This window comes from Erythrolamprus reginae, chromosome Z (assembly GCF_031021105.1).
Source record: "Erythrolamprus reginae isolate rEryReg1 chromosome Z, rEryReg1.hap1, whole genome shotgun sequence".
Lineage (NCBI taxonomy): Eukaryota > Metazoa > Chordata > Lepidosauria > Squamata > Dipsadidae > Erythrolamprus > Erythrolamprus reginae.
The window spans coordinates 110,033,824-110,059,042 of NC_091963.1; the positions used below are offsets into that span (position 1 = coordinate 110,033,824).

Sequence of the window (25,219 nt, forward strand, 5' to 3'; positions counted from 1 at the left end):
GGGGTGACCCAGGAAGGAGAGTTTGGGAAATGCGAAGCAAATTGTCACTCCAGAGAGCAACACTGGTGAGGTTGTATGTCGAGGACTTAATAGTTCACTTGAACGATGATGATCGTTCAAGCCACTCCCTCCTGGTCACATGGCCAGCAAACCACTCCTACCCAGTCACATGACCATCAAGCCCCACCCACAGTGTGGCAGTAAAAATTTTGGCTGCCCATTACTGGCCTCCCCCAAGGCTCTCGTGGCAGCTCCCTCCACAATGCCTGTTCTGCCTTGCTGCTGCCCACCGCCTTTTACCCTGCTCACCACCATTTGCCCCCCCATGTCTCTCGCGGCGACTCCATCCCACTGCCTGCTCTGTCACGCCACCACTGCCACACCATGCCGCAAGCAGCCCGCCCAGCCCTTACCTTGCTCCGGCACATGACCTCCTGCAGGAGTGCCGAGAGCATGGCATGGGAAGCAGACCAGGTGGCCCCAAGCTCTGGCCACACGGCCTGCTCTGTGATCTCCTGTACCTCAGACATCTCTCTCCTTCGGCGTGAGGGAGGAGGTGTGTGGCCTGAGCTTGGGCAGGCCGCTTTTGCCAGCTGCTGTTCTATGCAGAAAATTCATAAACTTCTTTATAAACATAGTAACCGATGAATTTACAATACCATTAGCAGAGATCTTCAATGTAGTTACAAGTAAACACAAGCAGGAGTTAATTTCATTGCAGGAAGGCAGACAAGTACAGAGAATATAGAGTGGGCATAGTGCAAAGATTAAGCTTTAATCTCTGCATTAAGCTTAGGTTTCCAGTTTTGATTCTCTGCACAGACTCAGAAATGGTTAATTCTCATTGGCTAACTTAGTTGCTATGCCTATTCATTTGCTGGATTGATTCTCCCAGTTCATGAATATCTTAACAATTTGCTGTTTCTGTTTACCCAGAATAAACTTTTTAATTAGTCTGTATGGCGAAGAATCCTGACAATAAGTTCTGCATTAGTTACATATGAATGAACATATAAAACTCGCTGAGGCTCTTAGGAGATTAACTCTGTTCTTTTGTAAATATAGTACCAATAACAGGAATAAAATTAAAGGAGGATATGATTGAAGGGGCTGCGATGGAGGATCCTGAATAGGTTGACAATTGGAGTGCCTCGATGTAAAATAATTATGCTGAAATGGAAACTCTTACTAGATAACAGCACACTATGTGAATGTGGAGAGATCTAGAACCCAGCTCATCTGATGATATGCTAGTTACTATCAGAAACATGTACCAAAGATGAGTTATTTTTGGCCAATGACAAAGACAAGAAAATGTTATATGCAGAGTTACTGTATATCTAGATACAGAAGGAAAGGAGAGAGAGGAGGAGGAAGAGCATAGGAAGAGGAGTAGGATTGGATATCTGAATTTTGTAGTCCAGATATGGTAGACCTACCATGAAAACCAAAGTGCAAATGGTTGTATAGAAAAGGATATAGGGAATAATTGATTAGCTTTCCTTCATATTACTCTATTTTCCCCATTTCCCAGTTTCCAAACCAGATATATTTAGGATTGCAACAAGCTAGAAGGAAATGCTACAGCTAAGTAGAGAAAAGATAACATTTCTTCTTCAATGGGTTTATTAGATCTTAGGTTTCTTTTTAATTTCATTTCTTGGTTGTGTTGGAATTAAAATAAGGCCCAGTTCCAAGCCAGGAGAAAGATGCTGAAATGAAATGGAGGCAGGTAGCAGGGAGGGAAAGGTCTTTGTTTATTTGGTAGCCAGAAACCAAATAAGGTGACAGTAGCATATTTCTTGGATGGCTGACAAAATGGGATTGAGAGTAAGTGGGCTTTAATACATTATTTGGGGTGTTGTGATCATTTATAAGAATATGTCCTTTACTGTTTTAATGGCTGTTGCTAGATTCCTATGGGATCAGGTAGGGGTCATGGCTGGCTCTACAGGCAAAAGGGGAGATGCAAATCTTAGGTGTTTTATTTGTCTGAGCTAATCTTGTCAGCTATGGTTCCTGGCCTATTGTGTTGCTTATTTGGAGTTTTTGGTTGCTCTTTGCTTATGAATAGAGTGGCCCAGTCTTTCTAAATGGACACAAAAAATCAATTCATAAAGACTAGCCTCTTCATGCTTCACGAAGCAGGAAGACTGGGGCTGCTTTCTGCCTTTAAAAATGCCTCTCCCCCTACAGGGGAAATATTCTATATATTCTGGCTCTTTTTATTTATTTATTTATTTATTAATTATTATTTATTCATTAGATTTGTATGCTGCCCCTCTCCGTAGACTCGGGGCGGCTAACAACAGTAAAAAGATAATGTGTACAAATCTAATATTAAAAATAATGTTTAAAACCCCAATTTAAGAAACCAATCATACATACAGACATACCATGCATAAATTTTATAAGCCTGGGGGAAGGGAATACAGTATCTCAATTCCCCCATGCCCGACAACAGAGGTGGGTTTTAAGGAGCTTACGAAAGGCAAGGAGGGTGGGGGCAACTCTGATATCTGGGGAGAGTTGGTTCCAAAGGGTTGGGGCCGCCACAGAGAAGGCTCTTCCCCTGGGTCCCACCAAATGACATTGTTTAGTCGACGGGACCCGGAGAAGGCCAACTCTGTGGGACCTAACTGGTCGCTGGGATTAATATTAATATTAAGAATAAAGAATATTTTATTCTGGGGAGGGTTTCCTACAGTTGGATTGGTTGTATTTGCACATCCAGCCCCATTAAACAAACATGCATAACTTGAACTATTATTGAATAATTCAGTGTGTTATGCAAATCCAGATCATTGGGGTAATTCAATAAACTGTGGTTAACTAAATTCAGGATTAGAATGTCATGAGTATATAACACACACATGGGCTTTCTCTTGTCAATGTTTTTTAGATACAAACAACATAAAAACTAACAAAAATAGTAACGAGTAAAAGAAGCAAAGCAAAAAAAAAATGAAAAGAAAAAATAAAGTGAAACAGAAAGAAGCTTCAGATCTCCTTTGCAACAAATACAGTATAAGCAGAATTACAAAATTATCTGGCAATCTAATTACAAAAAAGACAAGCTTTTCATTACTTAGTTTTTTAATCTATTTATCAAAGCCACAATTAAAATGCATTTTCCCATTTCATGCAAAAAGTCTCTAAAAGCCTTCCAGTCAGTCATAAATGTAGGTATTGTTTGTTCTCTGATCAAAGAAGTTAATTTACCACCTCCACAAGTTCCATCACCTTCACCAATTATTCCTCTATTGTGAGTGCTTTCCTGTATCAATCTTGTCCACTTTTTTCAAAAGGACACTTTAAACCTTCTTGCGGGGTTTAGAGTGGTAGGCGGGAGGTATCATCACGTTTGTTCATGTTTTTTATTTCATTTCATTACCAGACGTCTGGAAACTAGCCCTAGTCAACAAATGAATCACGACCACAACTCCATCAGGTCAGTCAGCTAACCAAAATGTGACTCTATCAACCAATCAAAATGTTACAACACAGCCATCCAACCAGAGATGGGCTGCTACTGAAATGGTCAGGTGCTACACTCTGGTAGCAAATTTTTGGGGTGTGCACGCAACTGGGAATCCTCGACATGCACATGCGCAACTGCATGTGAGATTTTGTGCAAAGACGCTCCTGTGTGCAAGATTTTGGTGATTTTCGTGCATTTTTTGCTTCCGCACAGAAGAAAAATTATCTGCAAAAATCTCACTCTCACACATGTCCCTGACACGCGCGTGCATGCTCACATGTGAGATTTGGCTTCTACGCATGATCAGCAAGCAAAATTTTGTGTGAAGATGCTCCTGCGAGCAAGATTCCGGTGATTTTCACAGATCTTTTGATCTCACTCACTGCTGTGGTTAGCTATGGCGCAGCTCCTGCCCCAAGGACTGTAGATGTGGGGGATATATTACACACACACACACACACACACACACACACACACACACCAAAGAAAGTTGAAAGTCATTCTTTTTTCTCATTTTCCTCCTAGTGGCTTGAATGTGCACTTTTTTTCTGTTTTGGACTTTTTCATTTTTCAAATCTTTTTTCTGTTTTATTATTTTTTAAAATTTGTATTCTCTCTGAAAATTGATTGTGTGTGTGTATATGTGTGTTTATGTATAACATATTTTTCTGATGATGAAAAGGAAGAGGAGGAGGTATAAAGAGTCTGGAAGTATAGCTGATAGGGAGGTGTATAAAATGAGACAGAAGGAGGCGAAACAGATAATATATGCTGCTAAAGCCTCAAAAGAGGAAGAAATTGCCAAATCTCTAAAGAAGGGGGATAAAACCTTCTTCAGATATATTAGTGATAAGAAGAAGAAAAACTGCGGCATCACGAAGCTTAGTACCGGGAAAAATACATGCATTAATGGGAATAAGGAGATCGCTGACCATTTCAATAGCTACTTCTGTTCAGTTTTCTCAAAAGACACCTTACAAAATAATACTATAGAGGGATATAGCATTGCCTCCAACTGTACGGATTCAGCTCCAGTGATCTTAGAAGCCGATGTCTTAGAAGAACTTGAACGATTAAAGATAAATAAGGCAATGGGTCCAGATGGCATCCACCCCAGAGTTCTTAAAGAACTCAGATCTGTCATTGCTACCCCCCTGACTGATTTGTTTAACCAATCCTTGTTAACAGGAGATGTTCCTGAGGATTGGAGAATGGCAAGTGTTGTGCCTATCCACAAGAAGGGCAGTAGAGAAGAAGCTGGTAACTACAGGCCAGTTAGCTTGACATCAGTTGTCGTTAAAATGATGGAGACTCTACTGAAAAAGAGGATAAATCAGCACCTAAAAAACAATAAATTATTGGACCCAAATCAGCATGGCTTTACTGAAGGCAAATCATGTCAGACTAATCTCATTGATTTCTTTGACTATGTCACAAAGGTGTTGGATGAAGGTGGTGCCGTGGATATTGCCTACCTGGACTTCAGCAAAGCCTTTGATACGGTTCCACATAAAGAGCTGATAGATAAATTAGTGAAGATTGGACTTAATCCCTGGATAGTTCAATGGATTTGCAGCTGGCTGAAGCATAGACACCAGAGGGTTGTTGTGAATGGCGAGTATTCTGAGCAGAGTCAGGTTACAAGCAGTGTGCCACAAGGGTCTGTTCTGGGTCCTATTCTTTTTAATATGTTTGTGAGTGACATAGGGGAAGGTCTGGTAGGGAAGGTTTGCCTATTTGCCGATGACTCTAAAGTGTGCAATAGGGTTGATATTCCTGGAGGTGTCGGCAATATGGTAAATGATTTAGCTTTACTAGATAAATGGTCAAAGCAATGGAAACTGCAGTTTAATGTTTCCAAATGTAAAATAATGCACTTGGGGAAAAGGAATCCTCAATCTGACTACTGTATTGGCAGTTCTGTGCTAGCAAATACTTCAAAAGAAAAGGATTTAGGCGTAGTGATTTCTGACAGTCTCAAAATGGGTGAACAGTGCAGTCAGGCAGTAGGGAAAGCAAGTAGGATGCTTGGCTGCATAGCTAGAGGTATAACAAGCAGGAAGAGGGAGATTATGATCCCGCTATATAGAATGCTGGTGAGACCACATTTGGAATACTGTGTTCAGTTCTGGAGACCTCACCTACAAAAAGATATTGACAAAATTGAACGGGTCCAAAGACGGGCTACAAGAATGGTGGAAGGTCTTAAGTATAAAACGTATCAGGAAAGACTTAATGAACTCAATCTGTATAGTCTGGAGGACAGAAGGAAAAGGGGGGACATGATCGAAACATTTAAATATATTAAAGGGTTAAATAAGGTCCAGGAGGGAAGTGTTTTTAATAGGAAAGTGAGCACAAGAACAAGGGGACACAATCTGAGGTTAGTTGGGGGAAAGATCAAAAGCAACATGAGAAAATATTATTTTACTGAAAGAGTAGTAGATCCTTGGAACAAACTTCCAGCAGACGTGGTAGATAAATCCACAGTAACTGAATTTAAACATGCCTGGGATAAACATATATCCATCCTAAGATAAAATACAGAAAATAGTATAAGGGCAGACTAGATGGACCATGGGGTCTTTTTCTGCCGTCAGACTTCTATGTTTCTATGTTTCTATGTTTAAGAGAGACTGGTATAGATCTATTTCAAGCTATTTTGCTCTCATCAGCTAGCCATACCCTTACCGGGATGTGAACCTGGAGAGTCTGCCTGTAAGGCAGTAGCTTTAACCTCTAGATCACAGGTTCTCCTCCTCTCAGCTTTTATACATTCATACAGACAGACAGACAGACAGACATACATGAGTGATTTTTGTCGAGTCACCCAGGTATATGGGAGGAGCATACAGCTTCCTTTTTTCCTCTTCCTTTCATACCCACACACACACACACAAATAATTCCATGATATACATATACATACACACACACACACTATATGCATGTGTGTGTGTATATACATGTACATATGATATGTATATATACATATACATATATATGTCACATGTTTTTGCTGAATTTGAAAATTAAGGGAGACTAGGATAGATCTATTTCGGCCTTATTTTGGCCTCATCAGCTAGCCATACCCCCACTGGGACTTGAACCTGCAACCTTTGCCTTGTAAGGCAGAGAATTAACCTCTAGGCTACAGTATCCAATCCCTTCAGCTCTGTACCAAGGAAGGGTTACATATTTTTTTTGTGTTGAATCACCCTGGTATATTGAAGGAATACATACATACATACATACATACATACATACATACATACATACATACATACATATTCCTTCAATATACCAGGATGATTCAACACAAAAATACATACATACATACATACATACATACATACATACATACATACATACATACATACATACTGCTCAAAAAAGTTAAGGGAACTCTTAAAAAACAGAATATAACTCCAAGTAAATCAAACTTCTATGAAATCAAACTGTCCACTTAGGAAGCAACACTGATTGACAATCAATTTTATTTTGTTGTTAGTACATTCAACTTTGTACAGAACAAAGTATTCAGTGAGAATATTTCCTTCATTCAGATCTAAGATGTGTTATTTGAGTGTTCCCTTTTATATTTTCCAGCAGTGTGTATATATGTTTGAGTAGTGTGTGTGTGTGTTTTCCATTGGATTTTTTCTGTCGCAAAAATATGTGAGATATATATGAATAAATACAAATATAATTTCTTTTTTTGTGAGAAGGAATTTCAGAGAGATGAAAAGAAAAAGAAAACTTTGAGAAGAGGATAATAATTGCTGAATCCTTCCTCCCGCAATACAATTTCTCAGTTTTAATTTGCAGAAACTGTTCATACCTTTGCAGAAACTGTTCATCAGATTTGGACAATAAGCCTTTTATCAAAACAAACAAACAAAAAACAAGCAGCTATCCACAATAGTGAATTTGGTCACAATAAAACTTAATTTGGGGAAAACATTGAATTGCAGAGCATGAAATATAATTACAACAGAAACATTGAGAAGAACCTCCATGGAGAAGTAAATCCCGAGCAGAGTATACTGCAGTTTTAGTATAACTACTTGTGACAAAGTAAGAATAAAAATCTTGGGCTTGTTTATGTTCCAGGTAGGCTATGCTTTGCAATCCATTTATAACTTTGAATATCACATAAATGCAACTCTTTCAGGAGTTCACTTTTTGTATCAAGATTGCATGTTCTTTAATTCAAAAATTTGAAGCTAGGGAAACTGATGATTTTGATGAATTAAACTTTGATTTGTTTAATGGTGGTTTAATAAATTATAGTTTATTTATTTGTTTATTTATTTATTTATTTATTTGTGTATGTATTTGTCAAACAATTATAGGATGGTAATTTGTATAAATAAAACATTAGATAAGTAATGATAAAAAGTAATGATAGAAGACAATAAAATAGTAGGACAGGGACGATAGGCACAATGGTGTACTTATGTACGGCCCTTACAGACCTCTTAGAAAGGGGGAGAGGTCAATTGTAGATAGTCTAAAGTTAAGGGTTTTGGGGTTAGGAGTAGAAACCACAGAGTCAGGTAGTGCATTCCAGGCATTGATTACTCTGTTGCTGAAGTCGTATTTTTTGCAGTCAAGTTTGGAGCGGTTGACATTTAGTTTAAATCGATTTTACGCTTGTGTGTTATTGCGATTGAAGGTAAAGTACTCGCTAACAGTAGTAAGCTATTTTGTTGTGAGAGGAGGAATGAAGAACTCTTCTTGTGAAATATTTCTGGACTCTCTCAATTGTGTTGATGTTGGATATGCAATGTGGTTTCCATACAGGTGAGCTGTATTCTAGGATTGGCCTGACAAATGTTTTGTAAGCTCTTGCTAGCAGTTCAATATTACCAGAGAAGAAACTGCGAAGGTTAACAATTCTTAAAGCCTTTTTGGCAATGTTGTTGCAGTGGGCTCTAGGACTTAGGTCACTGGATATGAGTACTCCAAGGTTTTTGACAGAGTGAGGGTCATCAATAAGTTCAATTCCTCCAAGTTTACATTTAGTATTCTAATTCTTTTTACCAATGTTAATTGTCTGAGTTCACATGTGTTCAGATATAATTTACAATATACAGTGATTATTATTATTATTATTATTATTATTATTATTATTATTATTATTATTTATTAGATTTGTATGCCACCGCTCTCCGTAGACTCGGGGTGGCTTACAGCAATGATAAAAACAATATATAATGACAAATCTAATAGTTAGAATCTAAAATAACAATAATACATTTTAAAAGTCTAAAAAACAAGAAACCCCAATATATTAAAAAAAAACATACATACATTCATATCATACACAGAAAACTACATAGGCAGGGGGAGATGTTTCAGTTCCCCCACGCTTGACAACAGAGGTGGGTTTTAAGGAGTTTACGAAAGGCAAGGAGGGTAGGGTTCTAATCTCTGGAGGGAGCTGATTCCAGAGGGTCAGAGTCGCCACAGAGAAGGCTCTTCCTCTGGGTCCCGCCAAACAACATTGTTTAGTTGACGGGACCCAGAGGAGACCAACTCTGTGGGACCTAACCGGTCGCTGGGATTCAAACGGCAGAAGGCGGTCTCGTAGATACCCTGGTCCGGTGTATTACAAATATGTAAAACATATTAAACCAGAACCAAATGAACCATGTTTTGGCTTATCACAATGCATAAAGAGATAGTCATGAAGAGGGTGTACTTTTAAGATTCTATTTTTGTTGGAGCGAGTTGACTATTTCATTCTTAATATCCCTTTCAAATTGAAAACTCTAAGACTCTCTTGGATGGTCCATTCTCCCCAAAGTAATTTTGGGGTCTCTCAATTCTCTGGAAAGCCATATGTCTCTCTGGAAGTAGGCTGATGCCACAAGCCAGACTGGAGAAAGGAAAGGGCATGACTAGCTTCTTGGTCTGTGTTTTTGAGGCAATTAGCCTAATGGGGCCATGCTTACGAATACAGCCTGTCTCATTATCGCTGGCTAGCCTACAGCTCCTTTTGTAAGCTTCTAAGTGGTTGGTTCTGCAGACAGTTGTAGGTTTTGTTAGTTGAGGAAAAATGACAAAGCAGGTAGATGTCTCCCCTTGTCTCTAAGAGACGGTTAGACAAAAAGGTTATTTAGCTTTTTTCCTCCCCCTTGACCCTATCTTGAGAGACAGTGGGGAAAATTTTGCTTTGGGAGAGGGTGGGGGAGAAGAGGACATAAATGGGAACAATGTGTTTGCACATAACCTGACCTTATAAAACGGCATCTTCTTCCAGCAATGGATTAGAGCTTTGCCCTGGAAGGTTATATCAGAAGCCCTCTTGTGGCCTTGAAGAAACCAAGACTATGATGAACCATAATATTAAGGTAACCATTGTGCCCCTTTTAATTGGCCAAAATGTATAAGGAGAGGTTTATGTTGGCTTTAAAACAGCAATTGAAGAGAGATGCAAACTGAAAAAAACACTTTCAAAAAGCGCTGAGGATTAATTTGGAAAGGAATGGAAAATAATTGACCTATATGATATTTACCGGTAATATACAACTTGAAATTAAATTTTTATGTTGAAAATAAATAGGCTTGGGTTTATATGGCAGATTGCAATCCTGCTGCGTGTATAGAATGTACAGTAGATAGGAGAATCCTAGGAGACTCAAATGTTTGAATCAATTTAAAATGGATACAGTGGATAATATTAAACATGTACTACCCTTAGAGAAACCAATTTCTCTTTGTGGCTCTTGATTTCTTCCATGTTCTTATTTCTGGGTTGCATCAGAGCACTAAGAAAGGTATGGAGAAGAAAAGCAATACTATTATCTCGTTCAGATTAATTTAGAGATCTTAGATGGAGGAAATGTCCACATTGGCTAAATGCATGGTAAGGATGTTGATGTTAACCTTGGATTAAATGGATGAGGAAGCCGAATCAAGTAACCTTCAATTAGCAAAGACATTATGGAGGAGGATGACCTTGATTAGGAATTTGCTGGGGAGGAAGATTCCTAGCAGAAAAAATTGAAACTGTCCTACATGACATAGAAACAGTGCTGAGAAGACAATCTAAGGGGCAGCAGCAAATATGTTTGAATCGGGTGAGAGATGGAAGATGGAAAAAGAAACCAGCAAGAATGGAATTTCTTGATCTGGGGCAAATATATATATAATTATATATACTGTAATATATAATATATATATATATATATATATATATATATATATATATATATATATATATATATATATATTATAATATATATATTATATTAGGATTAGGAAAAGGCACTGAATAATTTAAGTACCACTAGTGCATTCAATACCAGATTTTACATGAAGCCATTTGAAAAAGAAGCTGCAAGTAAATGACTACAGATACTTTATGAACTTTTTGTGTAAAATAGGAAAAAAAGATGAAGTTATGGTTAATGGTTTGATGATTAGACAGGATAGATTATAGAAAGAAGAGATTTATGTTATAATCAAAGAGAAAAAAAGATAAATTTATGACCGTACTGTAAAGATTGGAACCTACTTCTGTATATCTTTTTTCTTCCTATTTTTCTTTTTCATTTCTTATACTTTTTACCCTGGAAATTCATGGGTGGAAAACCTTAATATTCTGGCTGCCTGATGTCAGAAAGAAAATACAGTACTAAATTGGGGATGGGGAAGGGGAAGGAGCAAAAAACAAAAGCCTAAATAGTTGAGAATGGAAAGTTAAAGCACCTTTGATGCAGATAAAGTTTACAAAATATCGGTAGATTTGCTAATTTCAAAAAATAAATGATTAAGTTACACGTGTATGGCATCAATTGATAAATAGTGCATGATTTAAGAAAATGACTGAGAGTTTCCTTTTTCCCCCTTCTAGCCATTGTCTTAAATCACTTTTAAAAGGGGATCACACAAATTGTTGGAGGCTATTGATGGCCACTAGTGTTGCCATTATATCTAATCATTGAAGGATATGACTTAAAACACTTTGAACTGGAGAATGCAAACCAGAGATTATTACAGATTTTCACATCCTACGCATAGGCTTGAGGCTTGAGGGATCTCATTAGCTATTAAACAAAATGGTCATGATGCACTGAATTGCTCCAATTCATGAAATCAGACATAATGAGGAATTTCTACCCAGTATCAAACAGGAAAGGTTTATATCTCCATGGCTCTGACATATTACTGCCACCTGCCTTTTGAAACCTCTATTATTTTACATATAAAATGCAAAATAAAAAGGACTTAGTTCCCAGAACATACTTATGGGTAACCTGCCCATGATTTGTTCAATCAACTCAATTCTCTGGGTTCACACTGCATAAAATAACCACAGTGGCTGCTTTGCATAATGCACCTGTTCTAACCCTGATCATAGAAGTGGGAAGCAGCAAAGAAAAATTAAGTGAGATACCTTGAGGCTTGAAAAGGAGTCATTAGTGCAAGGACACAAATAACAAGTAGTTAAAGCCTCCTCCATTTAAAATTCATTAATATTAGAATAACAAAGAGCCCCAAATAGTTATTAATCCAGATATATTTTTCTGCTTCCCCTCCCCAATTCCTCCTATTTAGAAGTATCTCTTTGTTACAATCTGAGTGCATATTAATTTAACCAAAGCAAGGATAATTGAAATGTTGGCTGGAGTTATGAGAATTACAGTGCAGCATACCTGGAGGGCATTATTATTAGGGAAAGCAATGTTATTACAATCTTATATTCTCTGGTCTCTTTGATGCACTCCTAAATTTCTTTGTCAGAATTCATTTCAACTTTTGGGGGGAAATTGTATGCTTTAGCATAGACGGGGTTGAAATGCAATATACTGCATCACAAATCAGCCAATTGTCTTTTTATATCAGTAAACCTGGTCTGAATGACAAATCATGGTTTAGTGCAATGTTTCTCAATCTTGGAAAATTCAAAATATATTCATTCCTAGTTTGTTCAGTTACTCAGTTCTAAGACTAAAGTCCGCAAATCTTAAAGTTGCTAAAACTGAAGAAGCACTAATTTAATCTGTGTGAACTCATAGATTAATTACCTGATTAAAACTTCTATTAAGTCTTTAATAATAAGTTGCTATAATTGCACTTTGATCGCCTAAATGGATCATTCAACATAACAGGGAAAACAAAAGCTTGCAAAATTTTCTAATGATGTTTGTGGAGAAGAATGATCCAAAGAACACAAATGTTAACCAGACATATCACGGCTTTTATATTATTCTGTGGTTTTATTTTAAACCTGCTCAGAGATGTGCAAGTGAGAGTCCTGAAAATTGACAGTTAGATAAATGAACAAACAAGCGTAAAATAAGTATGGTGGGTGGCGTAGACATACAAGTTGGCTGTTTGAGTAATTGGATAGAAATTGAGTTCTGAAGAAATGAATGGGTATATCGGGAAAGAGACCAAGAATGCCTGGCATTCTGACCTTTATAAGACCTAATGATTGTTACTGCAACATGCCAGGATTCTATGAGCAGTCAATGGGGGAAACCAGATTCACTTAATGACTGCATGATTCACTTAACAACTGTGACAAAAAGGTCATGAAAAAGAGCAAAAATCACTTAATTGCCTTGCTTATCAACAGAAATTTTAGGCTGAATTGAATTGTGGTCGTAAATTGAGGACCACCTGTATATCTCAGAGGTGGGTTCCTCCTGGTTCCAACCAGTTTGCCTTAACTGGTAGTGACCTGCTGGTGACATTACAATGTGGTCACTGAACCGGATCAGTCAGTGGCAGTCTGTGGGCATCGACATCTCTTTTTAAAAAAAAAAAAAAAAATTGGAATATTGGGGAGGGAGTTTTAAATTTTTATTTTTTTCTTCTGCACATGTGCAGAAGCCGAGTTTCTGGTACTGCAGATCTATCGTCATTTTGTTTTCAGCTTTTGGGCGGCGGTTGTACTGCACATACTTGCGTGCGCTTGCAGCCACACAGCGTGGGAGGAAGCGAACTTGCAGCAAGGCAAGTTGGAACCAGTCAAGGGCTACCAAAATTTTTTACTACCACACTGTGGGCATGGCTTATGCAGGATGCTCAGCATTTTCTTTCAACATCTTTCAGTGAAAATTAGGTGCTCTGGGGTGGAGCTCCATTTTTGCTACCCCACTGCGTTCCTCCACATCCGGGCAGTAGCCCACCCCTGGTTGAGATCCACCCCTGGTATATCTGAAAAACACTAAAACAAATCCTATTGTGAACTTTTAATTTACAATTTAATTGCTTTGAAAAGTTTCTTATTTATTTCTAGTCATGCAGGCCTTTCAAAAGTCTAGTCAGATATGCAACATACTACCATGAGAATAGTTTGCACATCTGACTAGTTATAGATAGATTGATTGATTGACTGATTGACTGATTGATTGATTCATTGATTCATTGATTCATTCATTCATTCATTCATTTTGTCCAAAAGCACAATAATACACAATGAAGGTTATAGAGGATATAGTCAAAGTAAAATATATCAAGGAAAGAATAGAAGAGAAAATATAAGAATAGGGCATATCAATGAGGGAGTAGAAGAAAAGTTAGAGGGATAGAAGAGAAGATATATGAGATATCTTTCTGAAACATTTGTTCAGGCAGCCAGACCTCCAAAATTAAAGTTTTCCACTCTCTATTTATAATAAAACTAGTATTTTCAACTTTGAATGGTCACTGGCCTGGATTTCTGCCTGGATCTCCAAATGACTTGATCACTTTTTCTGCATACTCTCGTCACATTTTTACATTATTGCTTTGTATAACCTAGTGGAAAAACATTTTCCTATAGGTCAGATTCATTGAGAATATTGTATGTTTTCCCTACAATTCTTCCCTGGGGGTTTCATTATCCCCATTCTCTTGGGTACAGCATGAAATATAAAATTCTACTTTCAAACACATCCACAAGTCAAGAAAACACCCATTCATGCTTTAGTCCCTCGGTTCATAATTTAATTTCACATTTTACCTTCTATTAATGTATTTTATCCATTTTTCCATGATGGTAATAGACTTCATTCAGGCCTATTATTACATCTTTCCTCTTTCTCTTAATTTCAAAAGTCACATAACCTATCTATTTTTATTACCGTACATTCATTTGCTAATTCACATTCTTTTTTCATTTACTCCCCATGTTTAAAAATCTCAATTTTTCATAAAGGAAACTTTGACCTTGACCTCTTAATGCCATCCTAGCGTTGATCAATCAAGTGTTTTGCAAAAGGTTTTTTAATAAGAGAAGTCTAGCACTTGTGCCATTTGCAATATTCTCTGTTAAAAGCAAGAGCGGGCACTGATATTTCCTGTTTATTTTGGCCAATATGCCATCAAGAGAACAGAACCACATTTTAGCCCAAGGATGCTCAGGCTGCAGTCCCTAATTTAGAGACTACCTGCAAATCAATACATATACAAATACACATTCAGGAAAAATCAAATCCAATTCTCTCCCCCCCCCCCCTCCCGCAGACAATTTTCTTCTTTGTGGACAATATCCTATCTATTAGGCCGAGAGAGGTAGTCAATAATTTTCAGAATTATGAACAGAAAGTAAATGGCTAGCTATCTCTAATAATACAGATGTTTATAACATTTTTTTCTGCCTCGGGGGCACCAAGACCTGCCTCGGATGCTATTCAGAGCTGGTCAAACTACCCAGGACTGCTCAAGTTACTTTTTAAAACTAGAGGTAAAATCTCAGATCCCTCTCTCTGTCTCTGAATACAACTCTAATGCTGGTACAATAATATAACCATTTGCTCACTTGCTTTTCAGTACAAAATCAGCAGCTGGCTTCAAACTAATGGTATAGAAGCAAGTCTATTTCAGGCAACCAAATCTCTTGGGTCAGTGCTCAGTTAAAACTGATGGCTTTGATGTGACATCTCTCCGCAGATTTTTTTTTTTTTTTAAATATCTTGTAGGAGGTTCGATAAGTCCTTCCCACCCAGTAAACTAAATTTGCCTTTCTTATCTTCTCAGCTAAATTTCCTTAAATGTTTGGTATCTATCCAGAGATTTATTCCTGCTCATTCATAGTCTTTCAGTGTTTTTGGTTCACATGTTGTACGGGGGGGGGGGGGCCGCAATGGAAACACCTTGAAAAATTATCAAAATATCTTTTAATATGGTGTTGGTCCACCTTTTGTGGCACATACAGCCTCAATTCTTCGAGGTATTGATTCATACAAATTGTGAATTGTTTCCAAAGGAATTTTAGCCCATTCTTCAATTAAAGCACCTTCCAGTTCTTTTAGACACGATGGTAGTGGAAATCGACTTCTTACTTGAATCTCTAAAATCGACCATAAATGGTCAATAATGTTGAGGTCTGGTGATTGTGGTGGCCTGATGAGATGCTGAACTTCATTAGAATGTTCCACGTGCCATTCTTTAACACTTCTTGCTCTATGGATTGGTGCATTATCATCTTGAAAGATGGCATCCCCCTCTGGAAACAGTTCTTGAACCATAGGATGAATTTGGTAGGCCAAAATTCCTAAATAATGATGGCTGTTAATTCTTCCATAAAGTGAAATCATTGGCCCGGCGGATTTCCAAGAAATAGCATCCCAGATCATCACTGAACCCCCGCCATGTTTGACGGTTGGGAGAAGGCAGTTTGGATGAAATGATTATTTTTGCTGTCTCCAAACATAAACATGGCTGGAGGTCGGAAAAATGGTAAACAATGATTTGTCAGAGAAAATCACATTTTGCCACTGCTCAAGGGACCATTTCTGATGGTTTCTACACCACTCTAAACGCTTTGAAACATTTGTCTTTGAGAGCAGAGGTTTTCTAATTGCAGCTCTTCCATGGAATCCAGATTTGTGAAGCTCCCTTCGAACAGTTTTTGTGGAAACTGGGTTCTGTATGTGTCTATTGAGCTCTCCAGTGATTTTAGAAGCTGTGGTCTTGCGATCCGCTCTAACAATTCGCTTTAGAGTCCGACGGTCTCTCTCAGACAACTTCGACTTTCAACCAGACCTGTGCTTGGCTGAGGATGTTTTCCCTTCTCTTTTAAAAGCGGTCATTACTTTTGAGACATAACCTCTTGAAACGCCAAACATTTGGGCACTTTCTGTTACACTAGCGCCTGCCATTCGAGCACCAACAATTTGACCTCTTTGAAAGTCTGAGAGGTCTGCCATTTCTAGAAGGTTATAACCAATTTCCTTAAATTTCTGTTTTAAAAAAGTATCAAATAACAGATTTTTTTAAAAAAACCATTAAAATATGTCAAGTTTTGATTGATTTGAACATGTTCAAACATTTTTATGCCAAAAAGTCAAGTGTTTCCATTTTTTTTGTCCACCCCCTGTACTTCTTTCTTTCTAACAGTGTAACATTTGAACCCACCCACTGTGGCGTACCATATTTTTTGGAGTATAAGGTGCACCTTAGGGGGTTTTTTGGGGGGGGGGAATAGGAAAAGAATCTGCTTACCAGATATTCACCTAGCTAGCATCCTTAGTCTGGTCACTTTCAGCAAATTATTTTATCCCCTGGTTAGGGTTTTTTAAAAAACCTTATTCAGAGAGAGTAACAATGAAAGAGCTTGCAAGCCAGTAAAAGCTGGGAACATCTTTAGCACCTGGTTAGGGCTGTAAAGAAACATTCTGAGCAAATAGAGCAATGAAAAAAACCCTGCAAATACTTAGGCCTTGGAAAACATTCTTCACAAAGAGTAACAATAAAAGAACCTGCACGGTAAGAGCCGGGAAGATTGTTAGCAACTAGTTAGGGCTGGGGGGAAAAAGCTTTGAAAAAGTTGCATAAGACACACCTGAATTTTCAGCCTCTTTTAGGGAGGAAAAAGGTGCGTCTTATACTCCAAAAATGCGGTATTCAGCAAAACATACTTTAAAATAAACCGTGGTTAAATAGGATGAGCCCAATTTATATTTTTAATTATATTCATGAATGTCATTCCAGGAGAACCTTGTTGATGTAATCAACACAGAGAATATATATTTAAGGCAGGGAAGTGTTTTTTAATGGGGAAGTTCCTTGATTTGTTAACCACTTGTCTGACGGAAGTTACATCTTTCATCCTTGCGGACCAGGTTTCATCGTACAGAGGCATGCTGGTATATGTAGTTCTGGAAAAGGAATCCTCAATCTGAGTATTACATTGGCAGTGCTGTGTTAGCAAAAACTTCAGAAGAGAAGGATTTAGGGGTAGTGATTTCTGACAGTCTCAAAATGGGTGAGCAGTGTGGTCGGGCAGTAGGAAAAACAAGTAGGATGCTTGGCTGCATAGCTAGAGGTATAACAAGCAGGAAGAGGGAGATTGTGATTCCCTTATATAGAGCGCTGGTGAGACCACATTTGGAATACTGTGTTCAGTTCTGGAGACCTCACCTATAAAAAGATATTGACAAAATTGAATGGGTCCAAAGACGGGCTACAAGAATGGTGGAAGGTCTTAAGCATAAAACGTATCAGGAAAGACTTAATGAACTCAATCTGTATAGTCTGGAGGACAGAAGGAAAAGGGGGGACATGATTGAAACATTTAAATATGTTAAAGGGTTAAATAAGGTTCAGGAGGGAAGTGTTTTTAATAGGAAAGTGAACACAAGAACAAGGGGACACAATCTGAAGTTAGTTGGGGGAAAGATCAAAAGCAACATGAGAAAATATTATTTTACTTAAAGAGTAGTAGATCCTTGGAACAAACGTCCAGCAGAGATGGTTGGTAAATCCACAGTAACTGAATTTAAACATGCCTGGGATAAACATATATCCATTGTAAGATAAAATACAGGAAATAGTATAAGGGCAGACTAGATGGACCATGAAGTCTTTTTCTGCCGTCAGTCTTCTATGTTTCTATGTTTCTATGGAGTGCTGCACTTTCTCTAACTTTGACCTATCTTTAAAATGTGCTCACTTAGATCATGTCTTTACAGGTTCAGAGAGCCACCTCAGTTCTGCTCTTGCTGCTGTGCTCCTTTGCCGGGGCCAAACGAGCCGTGCCGGACTGTTGCCGGCAAAAAAGCTGTTCGTGCCGCATCTTCGATCTGCTCCATGGGATGGGCAACCATGCCGCCGGCATCCTGACCATCGGCAAGCGTAGCAGTGCCATGACTACCAAGGGCTTCCAGAACCGCCTCTACCGACTTTTGCATGGCTCAGAAAACCAGGCTGCTGGGATTCTCACAATGGGCAAGAGAGCAACTGGGCTCCCCTTGCCCCTCAATAAGAATGCACCCAGCGTCTCCCAGATGATGCCCACCCCATTTGCTGCAGAGCCTGACCCAGTCATGGGCCGCCTGACTGCCCAGAAGACCAGTGCCGTAAATGCCATTTACTAAGAAATTGCAAATAAGGGAATCCTTTTCAAGGGTTTGCATGAGTCCTTCCTGCTTTCTCTCATCACTGCTGTTGGTTGTTATTTTACCCAAGCCAGGTGCTAGGTGCTGTCCAAAGACTGCAGCAGTGCAGTTTGTTCATTTTGTAAATAGCTCGTTCATTTATCTGTCACCACATTCTCCTCCAAATAAAGCCTCTTGTGTTTAATAACCGCTTTGTCCAAAGATCTGTGTGAATTCCACCCAGAACTCTTGACGGATCAACCAAAGATCCATCTCAACCGGCTTCCTATTTCTCAAACTCTTTTATACAGAAGGTAGGATATACAAGACCACAAAACTTGTTTTTCGGTCTTCGGAGAGGGGCGGCATACAAATCTAATAAATTATTATTATTATTATTATTATTATTATTATTATTATTATTATTATTATTATTTTCTCTTCTGCTGCTCAGCCACAACACTTCTGAATAGGAAAGCTCAGATTGCCTATTCTGTCTTCCAGTACTGAGAGATGTACTGCCTTCAATTGCCTATAAAGCTAACAAATAAACCTCCATCAAGCCAAATATCCAGGCAGGATTTCCTTAACCATTTCCTTGTCGATCATAAATGTCAACCCAGCATGAGCGACCACCCCAATATCTGCCAGACATTGTTCATAGGTTTTTAAAGCTGTTTTAAAAGGGCAAATTCCACTGCAGTTATCTCTGTGCTCCCAAACTGTTTGAGTTCTGCTGATCTACCTCTACCTGCTTCTGCCTTGTCTAAGACAGCCTGACCAGGAGATCTGTTGCTTTTTTAATGATTTCATGGGATGGGCAGCCATTGGCAGCCAGAGGGCAGTGTTGGCAAAGAAAGCTTGGCTACTCCAAATGTCTTTGTGTGCTAGATTCTTTTGTGTGCTGACAGATGTTTGATTGACCGTCTCGGCAGTCTGATCTGAAATTTATAATTCAAACTATGTAAGAAATCTTTGCAGTTAATACAAAGTTGGTTCAAGAGCACTTTTCTAATTGGGGCTTCTTTGTTGTGCAGAATCCTAGCCCAAATGAAGCTAACTTTGATGTAATCTTAATAGTTCCTCTTAGAATAATAGAATAGCAGAATAGATGGTTCTTTCTTTTTTCATCTTCTTCACTTTTGACAAATAGAGCAGTGGTTGGTTTCTAGCCAGCATTAAATACAGTTCAAGCCAACAGCATCCTCTGTGCAGGCAGAGGCACCATAACCCTCAGATTCATTAAAGCAGTCAATTATTTTGCTATTGAATTGAGCTATCAGCAGTCTGATATTGTATTTCCATGGGATTCTCAACCAATGTGATAAGAGTCTTTGGGCTAATTTAATGAAAGGAGAATGGAAAACCCAAACCCAGAAGGACAGAGAGGGATGCAAATACTTGAAAAATACTCTAAATGGTCAGTTTTCAGTTTTTTTAAAGGAGAATCAGGTTTGGGTTAAAATGGGATGGAGTGATTGTGTTTAGGCTGGATTTATAGGCTTCAGTATTCAGTGAGGTTCTCCTGTATCATAAACTAATCACAAAGTATGATTTTTTTTTTTACACAACAAATTAAACCAAAATATTGTGGCATGTGTATGCAACATATGTCGTGTGTAGCATATGAAACATACTGAGTTCCAGATTCCAATTTCAGAAAACAGAAAAGAGAAACATTTCTTAGTGGTAGCACAATTTTGGTTGTGAAAATTAAGCACCAGAACTTATTATCCTTCTGTTTTCTGAAATTGCAAGTAAATGGGGCTTAGCTTACATTCTTTGATTGGTGATGGGTGAATATGTGGTTATGATCACAGAAGGTATATGTCACATATAAACCTAAAAAGTATATTATCTGCGAGTCTGCGGAGAGGAGTGGCATACAAATCTAATTAATAATAATAATAATAATAATAATAATAATTATTATTATTATTATTATTATTATTATTATTATTATTATTATTATTATTATTATAACATGAAGTTTAACATATAGAATAGAATAGATTTGGAAGAGACTATGGAGGTCTTCTAGTCTAACCCCCTGCTTAGGTAGGAAACTCAACAATATTTCAGACAAATGTTTATCCAACATCTTAAAACCTTCCAGTTTTGGAGCATTCACAACTTCTGGAGGCACACTGTTCCACAGATCAACTGTTCGGTCAGGAAATTTGTCCTTAATTCTTCCAATTGATCAATCCATGTTTTAAACTATTCAAAGTTCAGTGTGTCTTGTGCCTCTTATTTCTTTTTTCCTAGTGTGTAAATTCAAACTTGTTTTAGTTTATCTTGAAATCTCAGGAAAAAATGATTAATTCAGTAACCAGGTTAAGTTTACCATAATCAGTGGGTCTAATGCTGTCTCTTATTTCTACTTTACCTTAACACTTTCTGTGGGTTGGTTTTCTTTTTTTCCCCAAGAAAGAAGAAATCCTCTGGGTTAATAACCTAACGCCCGCTCTTTTTAGTTGTGAGTAAAGGCCATTGGGCCCAAGGTGTTTCCCCGCTGTTTGCACGCTGTGCACTGAACGAAGCGTTTGAAATGCCGCTTGTGGGAACCCGCGCGAGGTAGAGTAGGCGCTCTACCCAAACCCCAAAAACTTTTAACCTTAGTCTGTCTACAGTCGACCTCTCCCCCGTTTCTAAGAGGTTGCATAAGGGGCGTGCGTAAGCGCACCACTGTCCCTACCGTCCCTGTCCTACTATCCTATTGTCCTCTTTTATCCTTACTTTTTACTTATGTTATTTTTATAAAGACTACTTCTATACTATGGGTATGTGCACGTTTGACAAATAAATAAATAAAATGAATACAATAAGTGAAATAAATAAAATAAGTAAAATAAATAATAAAATAAATCTGGGCGGGATCCCTCTGGATCCCTCCCCAGCCCTGTCGTCCGCGCCAGCCCGCTAATTGCACGGCTGGGATTAAAAGGGAGGGAAATGACAGCCAGGAGGGAGGGAGGGAGGGAGGCGGTGAGCTCCCAGGCAGCTGTTTCGCCTCGCCGTTCCCTGCGCGCCAGCTCAGTCGGGACACAGCGCGTCCCCCCGCCCCATCTTGCGCTCCTCTTGCGCTGCACTTGGACTCCTCGCCGCTGGCCAGAGGACCCCGCGGGGGCAGCGGGGCGCCGATGGTGGTGCCCCCGCCGCGATGCCGGTGATGAAAGGCTTGCTAGCCCCACAGAATACCTTCTTGGACAACATCGCCAACAGGTTCGATGGGACACGTAAGTGATATCTGGAACTCCCCTTCACTGGGAAACAGACCAGGGTTGCATTTGGAGGGTTCGCGGAACAGCTCTACGGCACCGCCCTGGTCCCTCGCGGAGTTCACGAGAGACATCGGGCCAAACTCTTGGGTTTCTTGTTGCCGTCCTTCCCTCCGCACCTAGACAGCTTTCTCTGGCCGACGCGCCATCCCTACACTTGGTCGGAAAGTTTAAACTCCACTTGAGAAGGAGACAGGCAGGTGGGGATGCGAGGCCACCTCACCTAAAGATTCCTCTCTCTCCGTCTCTTTGGGCGCGGAGAGGAAAGATGTTTTTGCGATGTTGGGGGGGGGAGGATGTACGAGGTATGTGCCCAACCCCAGGAACAATGACGGGGTCTCCGTGCCGTTTCTTCCCGCGCCCTCCTGTCCCGCTTTGTGCGCCGTCTCTTTCTGCGTCCGTTTCCCCCCACCCTCGATTCACCGCTCCCGAGTTAACAAAGAAACGATAAACCCTCTTTGTCTTTATCCGAGAGGCAACCTGAGACACTCTCTCCTGTCCCTCCCCCATCCCGGGAAAAGGTCGATATTTTCGGGGGCGGGTATGCCTCAGCAGTTGTAGGAAAATTTCCTCCTTGGTCCCCAGTTTTGGCTGTTTTGGCTGGCGTTTTTAGGAGTCATGCATTGAACGCTAGGGGTTATTTACCTGCACTCTTCTCTAAAACTACGCCTGTTTAGATTGTGAAAAGAGACCCGAAATAATGACAAAAAGTCTTTTTTTTAGGCAAGCTGGTTTGGGGAGGGGAAGGGAAACGTTTTAATCTTTTCCCCACCCCATGAAGAATCATTCCAAATCTGTATTTCCATAAAGCAGTTGAGCCGCTGGCTAACTTCCAAAATTCACTCTAAAAAGGGAGCTGGTGAATTCGGTCCAAAGTGGGATAAGCCCTCTTATTTAGTTTGGGATGGAGTGAGGGATTCTGCCCCAAAATGTTGATCTGAGGCCACTCCTACTTTTTTCAAACCCAGGAAATGTGGATCTGTATAAGAGAGTGCCTCTGAACATGTGCAAAGTAGCTTTTCTTTCCTGGTAGATGATGAAATTAAAGATGATGTCTCCACTCCCTAGTTAAAAATAATTTGTTCCTCTTTTCCCTTCCCCTTCTGTCATTGCAATTGGTTAGGTACTAGTTTCTCTTTGGGAGGGGAGAACCATTGGGGGGGGGGGCACGACAGACGGATTTCTTTTTGATAGAACACCTGGCACACAGGTTGGGAAACCACAACCCAAAGCTGCAGAAGGAGGGACAATTTGTCAATGAGGGAGCACAAGTGGCACACATTAATTGTTTTAAGAACTTTTCAACTAGTTTTTCTATAATTTTCAACTAAAGAACTTTTTTGTTCTTTGAATTTCTAGAGCTCTGGTTTGGAGTTTCTAGGTGTCCTTAAGAGTATCAAAATATGTATCCAAGCTGTGTCTCATTTCACACTACAGTATTACTGCACAATTCCTGCTAAAAGAATGTGGCATAATGAGGATGCAGTAAGATATTTTTAGAGTCTGGTTTAATAGTCTTATGGGATGTCATCTGTCAAATGGTGATGGACATTTTATTCGCTTATTTACATGACTGGGGTAAGGCAGTTTTGCTACATAGAGGAAAGTTTGCTGCTTATTTTGCTGAGTGGGAGCAAATGAGCCTGGCCTTGATCACTCTTTGCCTTGTGACATAGATTGCTTTGAGGGACAGTGGCAAGCCCATAATAAGCCACCAGATATCTTGGCTGCAATAATGCAATGCCACTGAAACAGAATGTGACAAATCCCATTCAGTGGAAGCATCAGGAGATCCCCCCCCCCCCAAAAAAAATAATATAATTTCAGAAGGAGCAAGGATTTAACTTACAGGGAAGTACATAGCTGGGCTGGACTTATTGGTTTATGAATGAAGCCTTGGAAGATTGGGGTTTGCTTTTTTTTTTTTTAAAGTTGATTGATAAAAAGATTCTCCTTCCCTCCTTCCTGACCTCTTGACCATCCATAAAAATGGATGCATTTTTATTTTTATATCCCACGTTTATTATTTTCATACATAACTCAAGACAGTAAACATATCCAACACACCTCCTTCCTCCTAGTTTTCCCATAACAACAACCCTGTAAGTAAGGTGCCTTGGCATAAGAGACCGTAACTGGCCCCAAGTCACCCTCCTGGGTTTCATGCTAATTCAGGACTTGAACTCATGATCTCCTGCTTTCTAGTCTGGTGCCTTAAGCAATAGACCAAATTGGCAATTCTATCAAGTGCTGCAATCTTGATATTAGTATCAAATATTGGTAGGAATAGATAAGTGGAGAAACAAGGTCTCTCAATGGAAACCACATGTTCTTGAAATACTTCCTCCCCTCCTCCCCCTGAGAAAAATAATTAGCACCTGTCCTTGGTGGGACAAGTAAAGATTCATAGAACCTATAGATCAGGAACTGCCATCCCTATAGAACATCAGTCCATGAAAATTTGAACCCCTTTTTTCTTGTTCCAGATTGTCTAACCATTACATGATTCTAGCTTTCAGGAAAAATTAACTAATGGAACTTCCCAGAAATGCTGTGTGCTAGTTAAAAGGCTGATTATGCATTCCAAAACCTCGGACCTCACTAACAAATACTTGGTAAATGAATTAAAGGTAGGAAATGGTACATGATACATGTTATGTAGGCACTTTGGCATGAAATTGCTTTCTCTTCCACCACAGTTTAAGTAAACCCCAGTGTATTTATTTATACATGATTACATCCAAGCAATTCCTATCGGACACTGTTTTCTGTGTCAGCCTCAGTTTTTCAATCCATGATTCAGTACATTATTATTTCTTCTTAGAAGAATACTTTTAACGATGGTAAGTGCTAAACTTCTTTTTCCTTCTAGTCTACATAGAAATAAGAATTATAAAACTCAATGGAACTCTTATATATTCAGCGTATATATACTTCCTTGATTAGTTTATACAATGCTGACAGATCCTTTCACAATTTTGTGGATCCAAGTTCAAACACCAGCAAACTCTTTGGACTTCCCATATCTTCTATTTCCATGTCTAGGGGTTATCTCTCTGAAAATGATAAACTTTTAAATTATTGTCCACAGTATGAAGATTACAGTTCATATTACAATGATTAGAATGAGTCATTAGAA

At 39.0% G+C, this 25,219-nt stretch overlaps 3 protein-coding genes across 6 annotated transcripts in view; 2 read left to right on the forward strand and 1 right to left on the reverse strand.

Moving 5' to 3' along the window:
- Nucleotides 1–25,219, reverse strand: part of ATP6V0A1 (ATPase H+ transporting V0 subunit a1) — a 512,121-nt gene that overhangs the window by 433,007 nt on the left and 53,895 nt on the right. The gene's annotated exons all lie outside the window — the stretch shown is intronic.
- HCRT (hypocretin neuropeptide precursor) lies at nucleotides 9,821–18,799 on the forward strand. The gene is made up of 2 exons (XM_070727706.1): nucleotides 9,821–9,838; nucleotides 18,395–18,799. Exons 1-2 carry the CDS (start codon nucleotides 9,821–9,823, stop codon nucleotides 18,797–18,799), a joined length of 423 nt encoding a protein of 140 aa, XP_070583807.1.
- KCNH4 (potassium voltage-gated channel subfamily H member 4) overlaps nucleotides 21,768–25,219 on the forward strand; it is a 79,920-nt gene continuing 76,468 nt past the window's right edge. For all 4 annotated transcript variants that reach the window (XM_070727633.1, XM_070727634.1, XM_070727636.1 and 1 more), the window contains exon 1: nucleotides 21,768–22,038. In XM_070727633.1, the coding sequence (XP_070583734.1) occupies nucleotides 21,963–22,038 (76 nt within the window). In that variant the 5' untranslated portion in view covers nucleotides 21,768–21,962. The remainder of the gene's footprint in view (nucleotides 22,039–25,219) is intronic.